The sequence below is a fragment of the Larimichthys crocea genome, chromosome III (assembly GCF_000972845.2).
Source record: "Larimichthys crocea isolate SSNF chromosome III, L_crocea_2.0, whole genome shotgun sequence".
NCBI classification, from domain to species: Eukaryota; Metazoa; Chordata; class Actinopteri; family Sciaenidae; genus Larimichthys; species Larimichthys crocea.
Genome location: NC_040013.1, coordinates 5813477 through 5826353, shown reverse-complemented (window position 1 = coordinate 5826353; position 12877 = coordinate 5813477). Strand labels below are relative to the sequence as shown.

The window sequence follows — 12877 nt, the reverse complement described above, 5'->3', positions numbered from 1 at the left end:
TCCCATGCATTGAATTTATTGCAGTTGTCCATGATGTGCTGAATTCCATGTACAATAGTTAAATTTCATCATTTATGAACAATATTTATAAATACAAGAAAGTAAGCTAGAACAAGAAAACAAAAACAGAATTTTATCAATAATGTTCCATTTCCAAAATTGTTATTTAATATTTGTAATGTATTCAGCAAAATTTAAAGTTAAGTACAATTTAAAGGAATTCATGAGAAACATTAAGATAAAGTTGCACAATACAAAAAAGGAACTTCACAGAGATACAGGCATTAACTGACATGGAAGTTACAATTCAGCTTGAAAATCCTCAATGGATTTTATTAATTTCTTCATTTCTTTCAGTTCCTGTTCAGTGTTCTCCATTTCTTCATCTTCCTCTGCATATTCCGCATCTACATAACTCTTGGTTTTCTCAATGAAGACCTTGAGGTTGTCCATAAGTCCATCCAGTGGTGGAAAGTCATCAGGTAATCCTTTTGTGGTTTTCTTCACTAATGCTGTCAGTGGATCCATTAAGTTTGAACAATAATTCATGACCTCTGAAGTAAAGGCTCTTTCTGCCTAATGGGTAAAAGTTAAACTTTTGTTATGTTCTTCCATTATGTCATGTCCAATGTAGTACATAAGTGAATGAGTTTTCGTAACTAAAGTTGATAATTTTTTGTGAGAAAATTGAAAACTGATTCAAACTGACTCACCTTCTGCCAGTCCAGTTCTTGTTCTGCTTTCTGAACCTTTTGTTTGAGCTTTTTCTGCAAATACAGAATTCAGAAATTGAGAATTTGCTTGTTATGACTCTTATATTAATATGAATTTGTTGTAACTGTTTAGCAAAAGCAGGTTAAACAGAAACATATTTACCAGTTCGTCCTTTTCAATCAGTGAACTCACGAAGCAAACCAGACACAGCACAGTGAAGATGAAGAACAGGCCTTTGACACCAGCCACTCCTCTGCTACTAGACAAAGCTGCTGCTGCTGCCATCACTATTCTAAATAAAAATTATAGCGCATAAAGGATCAAAACTTTTTAAAATTGTAATATTTAAAGTACTACAGTATAAACTTACCTGCTGGGTGAATGTAAGGAGAGCTGCTGTACAGGTGATGAAGGGACAAGTGATGACACTGACACAGGACAAAGACTTTTATACTGAAGTCACCGCCCCCACTGCACAACAAACTGTGCATGCAATTGTGGGCATGGATTGTGATTGTTGATAGGAATGTGTTTACATAGGGGACGAAATATTTCCATTTGTCTCTCTGACACTTCAGTTTTACTTTCATTTGACTTTACAGGAAAACACCACCAGTAGCTGGTGTTGCTACATGAAACACAAAGCAAACTCCAACAAAATGCAATATAAACATTACGTGAAACACAATAGAATTACAAGAAGTTACAAATGTGAAACTGACTGCCCTTTGAATCTGTCTGCACCTCGTGTTTATGAGGAATGTCATCTGATTACCCTCATCTTTGTTTTTCTTTATCAGCAAAAGACAGGAATTGGAATTCCCTTATAATTTTGCAACTGAAAGAACCAGTGACACTTATCACATGATTTAAGGTGGAAACTTTTTCTCATTTTTAGGTTCCCTTTATGTTCAGGAGGCAAAAGTACCACATAGAAAATGAAACAATAAATAAGTAATCTGTGTAACAGAAATATACAGTATTTGCCAGGATATATTAACATTTGCTTTATGTGTATATAACCATTTAAAGATAAATAATTTCTTAGAAAGGAAAGACAATTAAGATTCCTGATATTTGTTCCCATGTGAAAACAAAATAGAAGAAAACATACTGAAAAAATAAACTCCTGAACTTAGCTGAAATAATAAATGTTTGTTCTTTATTTATGGTTTTTTAAGACTCACATGTCTATAACCACAACTTATTTGGAAGTAGGAACTTCTGCATTTTTCTCATGCAACATACTTATGTACATAAAGTATGATTACGCATAAAGTAGAATTATGACCTCTGATAATGTCACCAAAAACTGAAAAATTATCAGTGTAGTATACATTTTTATGCATTTATGTAGTAGTATAGACAAAGTGGGCTTTTATCTAGAGCAAGTTTGATTTTTATCCTGACACATATGGTTGAATTAAGTAATAAGAGAGTACTGTAATAAGGAAGTACAAACGGAGCACCATGGTTTGAGCTGAAGTTGATTCTGAGTTCATCTAAGTGTGTGAAATGCATTAATCAAGTTGAAACATGTGTAACCAAGTTTGATGAAGATTGTACTACACCAAAGAAGTATGTGATGATTGTTACAACACTTAGTTAAAACACAGAACTGGCTGTGTCCATTTAATGTTAAAATAACTATAAAACCACCAGCCATGTCAAGGAGACTGCTTGTTTCCACATTCCAAAAGCTAAATAAGTGTGTAATCCAAGAACAAATGGTAATGAAGAGTTTCAATCCAAATTCAGTAAAATGAAAAAGACAGATCAGGATGTATCAGAATTATTTATGAGATGCGTATATGTACAGAACAAGTTACTCCTGTTCTACCTAATGCTCCCACTTTAGTTTCTTTTTCACAGAAATAGTATTTGGCAGTCCCAATTTACGAGAATGTGCCAACCCTTGGTATCATGGGCACATACCATTTTAGTCTAGTCACCTGCTGTCAATTGTTTACTTTCCTGTAAACAAGTTACATCTGTAAAACACTGTCCCAGTTAACACATTACTTAAAACATTACTTAATCTAGAAGAGGGGTTCTAGTACTTCTTTTAAATCTAATTGGAGAGTTTATTAGTTCAGTACAGAGACATCATTGGACAATATTTGTTTGGCTGTTTGACAGAAAAAAAAGACTTAGGGCACTTAAACTTTGTTGGTGTGAAGCATCTTAATTTAAGTTAAAGCAAGAGGATAGGACACATTTACTGAGTTTGCAACACTTCCAGTATTAGCCTCATCAGCTCTGGCACCATTTCCACAGAGATCTATACCTGTATCAGAGCTCTGAGCCTGTTTTAGAGATGCAAGAAAAGAAGAAAGAGGCATTGCACACTTCTGGTAAATGTTATACTGATGTAAACTTCTCAGTGTGGGATTATTAAAGTATTACTAGGATCATCATCATTAAAATCTTATCTTATCTTATGTGCAATAGTCAATTCCACCATTTATAAATGTTGTGTTGTACCATAGAAATTTCACAGGCAGACAACACCCTGGTACAAACTGTACAACTCTGTACTGAGCATATTTTACTCTGACGTTGTAATACAACACAAGAAAACTTTCTCATGGCTTCAAATTGTCTTCTCGAAACATTCATCTCTTAATCTGAACTCCAGTTCTGGATGGACTGTTGAGGCCCATTTTGACAGCATTGCTACGCCTATCACTTGATCATCAGAGCTCAAGCGGGTCCAGTGACCATACAACTTGATCCAGATTTTACTTACTCAAAAAGTAAGTAATATAGTAATAAATAAATATAGACTAAATTGTTCACACTGTCCTATGAGAACCACATATCTAACATAAGTTATTTTGATGGTTTTCCAAGAAGACGATAAAAGAAAAAAATCATCTTCTGTAAGACAGGATGACTTCATGACTTTTTAAAAAAATCTTTTTTATCAGTGTTTGTGTTAGAGTGTTTTAAATACTTTTAGTTTCCTATTGGCATTTGTCTTTTTCAGTGAACGTGCAATCTGTATTATGAACACCAGGGGTCAGTATTCGATTATACTAAATGTTAAACCTGTTAGTAATGTAGTACACTTTGACTTGTGTATGTTGTCATATTTCAACTGTGGATAAAGGGTTACCTGCACAGAGATTCACCAATGTATTACAGTTAGACACGTTAAATTAAGATTACACATTACACAAGTTGCATGGTGATATCATTAAAAAGCCACAGTCCTATGAAAAACTATTGTTAATTTTGAAATTAAATATAGGCTTTGGTATGTTAATCATACTCAACAATGCACTTTAGGGTGCAATGATGTCAGTTGCCATACTTTAACATCCCTGGCAGATGACTGTATGTGTACATACAGTGTAGTTGGGGTCCAACATATGGTTGTACTACTTTCTGTTAAGTTGGTTTGTAATAAAGTGTGCTATAAGGAGCCTATAGTAATAAACACACTGTAGACGATTACACAAATTGGTCATAGTAAACTGAGCTGAGGAAAGCATCACTGCATTCAAACCTATCAGCCAAATTACCACTTACTTTAATAAATGATAACATCACAGTACAACACATCAATTCGCCAGTCTTATTGAAAGAGGACACACACACACACACACACACACACACAGAGAGAGAGAGACAGGCAGAGAGAGGTGATGGATACAGACTAAGGCCGTTCATTCCCTAACAATTAATCAGGGAAATTGGCAGCCCTGTTGTGCTGCTACACCGGGGGTCCTGATTTCACAGCCAGCCTCCGTCACCACTGCGTCAGCACTGATGAGCTCAGCCTTACCGGTAGGGAGGAGGGAGGAGTCGTTGAACAGATAGAGAGAGAGAGAGAGAGAGAGAGAGAGAGAGAGAGAGAGAGAGAGAGAGAGAGAGGGGAAACGGGGTGTTGCCGCCTCTGAGACACGCTCACGCATCACAGAGTAACAGCAGCGGGACACGGACAGATCATCCCTCCATCCTCCTCTGTGGGAAAACAAGGCTGTTTTTCTTTTCTTTCTTTGTCAATTATTGAAGCCCTAACATCATCGCAGCTTGTGCATTATTAAACACAATCACAGCCGAGATATTACGGGAGATACACTGCACCTCGACATCAGGAGAGCAGAGAAGAGAGCCGTAGAGACGAGAGCTCGGTGAGAAAGCAGACCGGACCGTTTCAGCACCTCGGACAGAGACCATGGCTCCTATGGTGGAGGACGGAGCTCAGCTCGGTGAGTCCATTCATTAAGAAGAAGACACACAGGTGTGCTGTCGTAATCAGTTCACGTCACTCTTCTCTAAACTATCAGCTTCTTTTTTTTTTTTATTTATGCTCTGAATTTGACTCGTTTGACACATGCTTGTTTACAAGTGAATGGCTTCGTCCAGCGTGTCGTCTCACCTTTTTTTTGCAACCCTAAAACATCTTCCAGCCTCCATTTTGCACCTATAGCTTCAAGGCGACAGCTAATTATCCGACAGGGTGGAGGTTCTTTGGGACATTTTGTATTAAATGAGTTCATTTGATATTACAATTTAGACCTGAGCAGGTGTTGGTAGAACACAGGTGAAACCTGGGAAGCACCTGTTTGTTTTCTTTATTTCCTCACTCACCGCCCTCCCGTCGCCACATCCATCTGTCTGTTGTTGTTGCCTTGGAAAAAAGCAAAAAAAAAAAAAAGCAGTCCATCCAGGGCGTTCAGGCTGAAATATACATGAACATGAACGGCAGAAAACCTTATGTACAAGTGCCGTGATCTAAAATCAGAAAATGAGCTTACTTACTACCTTATTGCTCATTTCCATGGAGAGAATGAGAGGCAGTCCCTCCAGATTAGTGATGATCTTAGATGGATGTTATGCCTACAGCTATCACAGCAAGACTAGCTCACAGTAGATACACTTGAAATTAATATATAGGCATAGTAGCACAGGTAATACCAATGACACACACATATATGTATAACAATAAATGAAACATAACTGTTTAAGTCCTGTTTGTCCAATATAGCAAAATAAGTAGAAAAAAAACATTTACACGTTTACATTTATTGCATCAGTCACTCAGGCAACAAGGCTCTTATATGAGGTATGTAAAAAAAAATCATTAAAGATTCAAAAGATGAGGGATGGGAGTGATTAAACCCCACACCTCCTCCGCCCCTCTCTGCCTCCTTGTCCTTCTCTCTCTTTATGGGTGTTAACCTGAGCTCTTTTCCACCTGGCCGCCCTCTTAACTGCAGGAAATGGTCTGTGTTTCCTCCATTGAAATAGACCTATTAACTCAGACTGCATGAGAAGGCGGCGTGATTGCTGTTGAGTCACAGTTCAACATCACGAAACAAAGAGCTGAAGCATTCGGTGGCAAATGTCCTTGTAATATGTCTCCATAGTAACATTTTAGTGATACTATAGGAGACAATGGTACTATTGAAAGGAATGAAGTCCCTAAAGTACCACTACAGGTGAAAAGAAAACGCAATTAAAACGTGCTGGCCATTTTCTATGCTGTGAGCAGTTGTAGGAGGAATATAAATGAGTATAACACGGGCACAAATCACAAATCTCTGGGAATATCAGCACTGAAATGTCACAAAATCTATAAGAATCTGTTTTGCTATGTTACATAAGCTGTTGTGTTTGTTGTCTCTTTTTTAGTAAAAAAAAAATCTTCCCTAACTTGTTTACATCGTAGGTCTGTCATCATAATGATTGTTACGATACCAAAACAGAAAAACAGACCACTACATTTGAGGTCTTGTTACTTTCCTATGTTCAGCCATTTTTCTAAACCTGCCATCAAAACGTCAACCAGTTGTATGATGGTGTTTTGTGGTTTTCCCAGCAGTTCATTACTTATGCCAGCTGTTTCCTGTTGATTTCCTGAAACCATGTTTGCAATATGAGCAGCACTGATGGTACTCCATCAGGGTTGAACAGATTGCCTTGTTTTCTTCTCTCTCTGAGTCGACTGCAGCCTGCGTCATTCAGACTCACAAAATGGATTCAATTGCCTCAGTGTAACAATTAAATCTGTTGAGCTTGTGTTGCACAAATGTTTTATGTGTGATTGTTTTACTGTTGTTTATTGGGGCGCATATTCACATTTTTAATTAAAGTTATTCTCTCCCTTCTCTTTGTCCTTCTCCATAGTGGCAGTGCCAGTAGGTGTTGCTGTGGTGAGTGTCTTTGGCCTTGTCTTCACTGTGTCAGCTTTTGCGTGGATCTGTTGCCAGCGTAAAAACACCAAATCCCAGAAGACACCTCCCTATAAGTTTGTGCACATGCTCAAAGGGGTTGACATCTACCCTGAGAGCCTCAGCGGCAAGAAGAAGTTCGCTGCACCTGCCACCACAACAGCTAACGACTCCAGTAAAACTGATGTTAATGGAAACTGCCACACTACATCGCTAATGAGTCCGACCGGTACCGGTAAACTGGCATCAAGTCCAAGTGATTCCAGACAGGCTCTGCATCTGGATCTGGAGAAACGGGATCTGAATGGCAACTTCACCACCAAACCATTTCATCACCACCATCAGAAGGTGCGGAGCTCCCCGGATCTTGAGCTGCCCTCTCCCCACGCAGGGTTCACCCAACCTGGTGTAATGGACCGCCGTGACCTCCCTTCACCATCCAGCACTCTCTCAAGCCAGTTGCCCACCCCAGCCGTGGACAAACCCCAGGGAGAGGAAAGGGAGGGTGGGCTAGGGACCCTTCACTTCTCCCTCGAGTACCAACATGAGAGGAAGGCTTTCATTGTCCATATCAAGGTACTGTGTTTAGCCTGGTGTTTAGGTGTGTGTGCCTTAAATTTTTTGCTAGAAATTTCAACAAAATGGTTTCACACATTCTTGACTGATAACTTCATTTGACTTTTTGATGCAGGAAGCCCATGGCCTGACCCCAACAGATGAGCAGTCGCTGACCTCTGATCCTTACATCAAGCTGACCCTGCTGCCAGAGAAAAAGCACAGAGTGAAGACCAGAGTCCTGAGGAAAACTCTGGACCCCGCCTTTGATGAGACCTTCAGCTTCTACGGGATCCCGCTGGCCCGAGTGTCCGAGTTGGCCCTTCACTTCATGGTGCTGAGTTTTGATAGGTTCTCCCGTGATGAAGTCATCGGAGAGACCCTTGTACCCTTGTCTGGGATCGACTTATCAGAGGGGCGTGTCCTGATGAGCCGAGAGATCATCAAGAAGAATGTCAAGGTAAGATCTGGAACCATTTGGATGTTTGAAACTTCTGAATTCATATTTATGTTTGTTTCTGTCATCTCTTGATTTGAGAGATTTGATTAGACAGCATGCAACACACTATATTTAGTTTGTGTAACAGAGTTCCAGTAACACTTAAACTAACCACACAAAACTGCACCGATAATGACTCATCATTTTCCTAGTTATAACAGCAGTGCCTGCATCATCCCTAAAAGCAAAGTGCTTCCACTATTACAATATTAACCAGCACATAAATCAGCGCATAATCATCCTAAAATCCATTTACTTATTAAAATATAATGATATTTAAATCATGCAGCTTTCTCTAATTTACTAAATGCAAATTCATCATATTGCGTTTCTTGAAATCACACTGAAATCGCTTGTACTGCTTTCAAGTGTTAATTTAACAGCCTAATCTGCATCTTGAATGGGCGTTTTTTATTTTTTATTTTTTTTTAGATATATTGCAAATGCCCTGAAGAAATTCACTTTCATTGCATCTATCTCTAGAAAGTTAGAAGTGTTAATGTTAAATAAGGCCAATGGAGAAAGTCTGTGGAGATAGAGAGAATAAAGTTCCTTTATGGATCTGAAAGCTGATATTGAGATCTGGTGTTATTCTTAAATGGATTGCTGTGCGTTTTTTTTTTACTAGATTTGCTAATTTACTCAAGATCTGATTACTTACTTAGACCATTAAATAATCTCAATTATGGTTAATTTGTCTACAATTTAGTGAAGATCTTTATATCTAAACAGCATCAGAGTTAAAATAGTTTTGTTGGGATGGCCAGTTTGAAAAGGAGCAGGCTATCACATAGACATTTTTACATTCCCAGTAGTGTATTGAATAGATGGAGTGATATCCACACCACACCATTATGGATCTGTGGGCTGGTGGTCAATGGACTTCTGCTCCAGACTGGCTGTTCCCGGCAACTTGGAGGACCACAAATGTACTCATTTTTCCTTTTAGAGGAATGTCATTACTGTAGTATCAGCACCAGTTGTTGAGATGCTTGGACTAAACTTTTATGGATTACGGCAGCAGAGTTAGCTACATTACCTTCAGTGTATCTGTGAATTTAAAGGACAGAGTGTTAGATGATATCTCTATCCTTTTCATATCTTTGTGGTCTAATATACAGCAGCTCTTTGGATTGGTATTCAGTGGTTTGGCTGTACATGAGCATTTGTCCATTTACAGATGGAATGTGAGACGATATCCATGTAATTATAGATTTGTGGGCTATTATTCTACTCTGCAGACCTCCGCTAAAATAAAAGCACTGTGCCTACAAGGTGGGAGCAGATATGCTCACACGCATTTCTACATTCCCAAGAGGAATGTAAGCTATCTGTAATATCTTTAAAGAGTTCTGATACGATATAGTACTCCAGAGAAGTGCTCAGAAATACAACTCAGATTCTGAGAAATATGAAAGAATCATTTCCTCCTTTCCTCTCAGCAGAGCTCCCTTTTATATTTTTATCATCAAGAGGATGATACTTTTTAAAATATGTTCTGCTGGCTCCAATTCTCATCGGGGTCGCAGGAGAAACAAATCTCATAAACCTCTGCTGTAGCGAGGAGTCTGCTGTGTCTGAATGCTATTTTTGGGCAATCAATCGAAAATGAGTTTTAGTATCCATGGTATTGCTTTGCAGTGCCTTGGAGTGCTTCTTCTGGATTCTTTTGTTGAATTTGATGTTGCTCTCGACCTCTTTTACCGTGGCTGTCTGCTGTGTGCCAGCTGTGCTTATTTCAAGTGTTTTATTTAAAGAAAATAGTTCTTCTGAATCATTTTATATGAATAACCTATTTTGATTGGCAGCTTTACAGAGGGAAGAAAAACAGTGAATTAAATAGTTTATTCATCACTGCATCCAGTATTTAATATCTCCATGTGGTTTCTTGTATGACATGCAGCGAGACTTGTTTTAAAATGATTTTCTGCTGAATTCTCTCAATAGGAGCTGTCTACATTGTTCCCTCTGATTAGAAGCAGCCCTTCGCTAACAGGGTGGTGGCTCTCTTTGTCTGCATGGCATAGATTTTGTCTCACTGCTTTGTGTGGGTCTGTGTGTGTGTGTGTGTGAGCACACAGCAAGTCATGGAATCGATACAGCATGTTTCAAGCAGTGTAGCCAGCGCCCTTTTTCCAGAAAAACACAATAAAATAAAGTGGAATACTTTTGTTAGTGCTTATTCATCATTTATAATACCTCTACAATTTCCTCAGAGAAATTATAAAGAAATACATCCGCAGCACATGTATCTTCAGGGACATAACCATCAGGTCAGGATGACAAGTTGTCTGTGCTACTTCTCGTTGCCGAGGCAACCGTGAACCAAGGCATGACATCTTTCTTAGGTGTGATCACAGCATCTGAGGCGTCAACTCTCTTGGGTGTAGACACACACACTGATGTGTACCACAGATTGCAGAACTTTTAACGCGGCGAAAAGCACTAATGCGGGGCAGATTAGGGAGCTTCTCAATGACACCTCTTTGCCGGTTAAGATATGAGAACACCCCCTTAAGCAGGTGATGATTATTTAGTTGACAGCCATTTAAAAGTCAGCATCGACACCAGTTAAAGTACAAGCAGCAGCAGGATTCAACACAACATTGTTGTTATGTATTATTACATACATTTGCCATATGCCACACCCTATTAGGTGATACTCAATCCATGTTTTCTTTGTTATTTGTGCATAAAATGATGTAAATACAGAAGGTTATTTTTGCATGCAGCCATTGTGGCAGTAGACAGTGTCGGAATAAGTGCAAGGTTCACTTTAAGAGTAAGAAATAAATGTGTTTTGGCTTGTTAGGTCTGCTGTCTTAAATATGTTTGGATACCAGTTTGGAAGCAGAGAAACATGTCTGAAAGTCTCTCCTTCTCTGTCTCCTTTCCCACCTACAACCTCACCTTTTTTTCACCCCTTTCTTTGTCCCCCACCTTCTTCATTACCTCAACTGTCTCTCCACAGAAGTCCTCAGGCCGAGGCGAGTTACTGCTCTCCCTGTGCTACCAGTCCACCACCAACACTCTGACCGTGGTTGTCCTTAAAGCTCGCCACCTGCCCAAGACTGAAAACAATGGACCTACAGGTGCATACATTTTTAGTTGAGCCTTTCAATATGCAATCCATGGCATATATGCGTTTCCTTCACATAACAGTAAACAGATAAAAATCATTTACCTCTTCCGGTCACACAGCCCAGACCACTTTGGATACTGTGATTCTTGCAATAATGACACCGCCACCGCACTAAAGTAATCTGATCAGGATGTGATAGAGAGCACTTTAGTGACAAGTGCACACACACACACACACACACACACACACACACACACACACACACACACACACACAGTGTTTACACAGCCGGCCTCTTTTGTCCTCTTCACTAACATCCATCATTTCCGCTCTATCGATTGTCGTATTGATTTGGCTTAGGAATAATATGCCTCTCTGCAACTGCTGCAGGGATAGATATTCACCATGCCTCTTTTTTTGCCTCTGTCCTTACTTTGTTTGTCTGCTCTTGTCATTCCTCATCTCTAGATCCGTACGTCAAGGTGAACATGTACCATGGGAAAAAGCGTGTGTGCAAGAAGAAGACCCATGTGAAGAAGTGCTCCCCCAACCCGGTCTTCAATGAGCTCTTTGTCTTTGACCTACCCTCCGACGAGGGCCTGAGAGACACCAGCGTGGAGCTGCTGCTGATGGACTCAGACACAGGCAATTCACGCTGCCCCAACACCATCCTCGGGCGCCTGGTGCTGGGAACGTCGGCGGCGGGCACCCCCGGTGAGCACTGGAGGGAGATCTGCGACCACCCACGTCGCCAGATTGCCAAGTGGCACGCCATGTCAGAGGATTAGGACGCCGGGGTGTTGATGGATTCTGTCATCCATATCCGATGTGGTCCAACCATGAGAGGGATGGAATGAGGATGGGCAGGATTTAACATCCCTCTAGCCAGTACCCATTGGACTTTCATTGAGGGCGGGTGGGAAACAAGGGGGAGGGCACTTTGATGTATGGGGAGGGTCATTTGAAGTGATGTCATCATTCAATCAATCATTCACTTATCTTTGAAGTTATCGGGGTTCAGTGGGGAGAGCGGGGCATGACAAAGGGAACCCCATAGCTTTAAATGATCCCAAAGACTGTCACCGAAAATCACCTGGTAACATGCAACATCATCTCCATGGCAACCAATTGTCACTGTAACTGTGTGCAGTGCAGAATGTCTTAAATGTCGCTATTACTCTTCTTCTTTTCTTCCTCTGCTCCTTCTTCTTCTTCTCTTTCTTCAGCTCTTCCTTCTATAAATAGTAACCTAGTCCATCATATGAAAACCAGAATGAACCACATCTGACAATGCTGTAAAAAATGTGGATTATTAAAGTTTATTTTATAACGACAATGTTTTCTTCATAAGGATGTAGATTGTTTTTATTTATGTTTTTGTTTTGTACTCTTATAGTTGATTTGTTGAACATGTTTTGTAAGTATAAGTGGTATTTCATATATCATTACTTAAGTACAAGAAAGCCTAAATTAGGTGGTTTGAGAAAAAGACTGGGACAGACTGAGTGCATTGGGGACAGTTAACTGTGGATGCATTAATGTGTGTGTGTGTGTGTGTGTGTGTGTGTGTGTGTGTGTGTGTGTGTGTGTGTGTGTGTGTGTGTGTGCGCGTGCGCATGTTTCAATGTGAGAGTGCTTTTGCTGATGCGACTGTATTTGTGTACGGGTGCACATGTGTGTGTTAACTCTGAAAAGATGTGAGCCACATACTGTTTACTGTAGGTGTTTTGTCCCTCTTACTGTGAGCACAAAGACAGACAAGTGTAAATGTATGTACCTTACTATAAAATATGGCAAGTTCTGAGAAAAAATTGAGTTTGTAGTCTTTATTTCATGAGTATATGA

General features: G+C 39.7%; 2 protein-coding genes across 3 annotated transcripts; one reads left to right on the top strand and one right to left on the bottom strand.

Moving 5' to 3' along the window:
- LOC109140612 (hypothetical protein) lies at nucleotides 1-1233 on the bottom strand. Of its 2 annotated transcripts, none has more exons than XM_019267904.2 (4): nucleotides 1085-1233; nucleotides 877-1006; nucleotides 714-767; nucleotides 1-576 (listed from the first exon to the last, which is right to left on the bottom strand). In XM_019267904.2, exons 2-4 carry the CDS (start codon nucleotides 997-999, stop codon nucleotides 301-303), a joined length of 453 nt encoding a protein of 150 aa, XP_019123449.2. In that variant the 5' UTR covers nucleotides 1000-1006; nucleotides 1085-1233; the 3' UTR covers nucleotides 1-300. The 2 variants fall into 2 exon arrangements, with proteins under 2 accessions (XP_019123449.2, XP_019123448.2); XM_019267903.2 differs by having other exon boundaries at nucleotides 877-1001; nucleotides 1085-1231.
- Nucleotides 1234-4581: 3348 nt separating this feature from the next.
- On the top strand, nucleotides 4582-12843 carry syt4 (synaptotagmin IV). Its single transcript, XM_019255616.2, has 5 exons — nucleotides 4582-4931; nucleotides 6853-7472; nucleotides 7588-7911; nucleotides 10922-11042; nucleotides 11501-12843. The coding sequence occupies exons 1-5, from the start codon at nucleotides 4898-4900 to the stop codon at nucleotides 11818-11820; spliced, it is 1419 nt and encodes a 472-aa protein (XP_019111161.1). The 5' UTR covers nucleotides 4582-4897; the 3' UTR covers nucleotides 11821-12843.
- Nucleotides 12844-12877: the final 34 nt, after the last annotated feature.

Bases quoted from the DNA above. Each gene is read 5' to 3' on its own strand.
- LOC109140612 (XM_019267903.2), bottom strand. From the start codon at position 1,205: ATGCACAGTTTGTTGTGCAGTGGGGGCGGTGACTTCAGTATAAAAGTC. The intron at 768-876 runs GTAAATATGTTT...CTGTATTTGCAG, and splicing joins TGATTGAAAAGGACGAACTG to AAAAAGCTCAAACAAAAGGT. The intron at 577-713 runs GTGAGTCAGTTT...TTTACCCATTAG, and splicing joins AAGAACTGGACTGGCAGAAG to GCAGAAAGAGCCTTTACTTC.
- syt4 (XM_019255616.2), top strand. From the start codon at position 4,898: ATGGCTCCTATGGTGGAGGACGGAGCTCAGCTCG. The intron at 4,932-6,852 runs GTGAGTCCATTC...CCTTCTCCATAG, and splicing joins GGAGGACGGAGCTCAGCTCG to TGGCAGTGCCAGTAGGTGTT. The intron at 11,043-11,500 runs GTGCATACATTT...CCTCATCTCTAG, and splicing joins TGAAAACAATGGACCTACAG to ATCCGTACGTCAAGGTGAAC.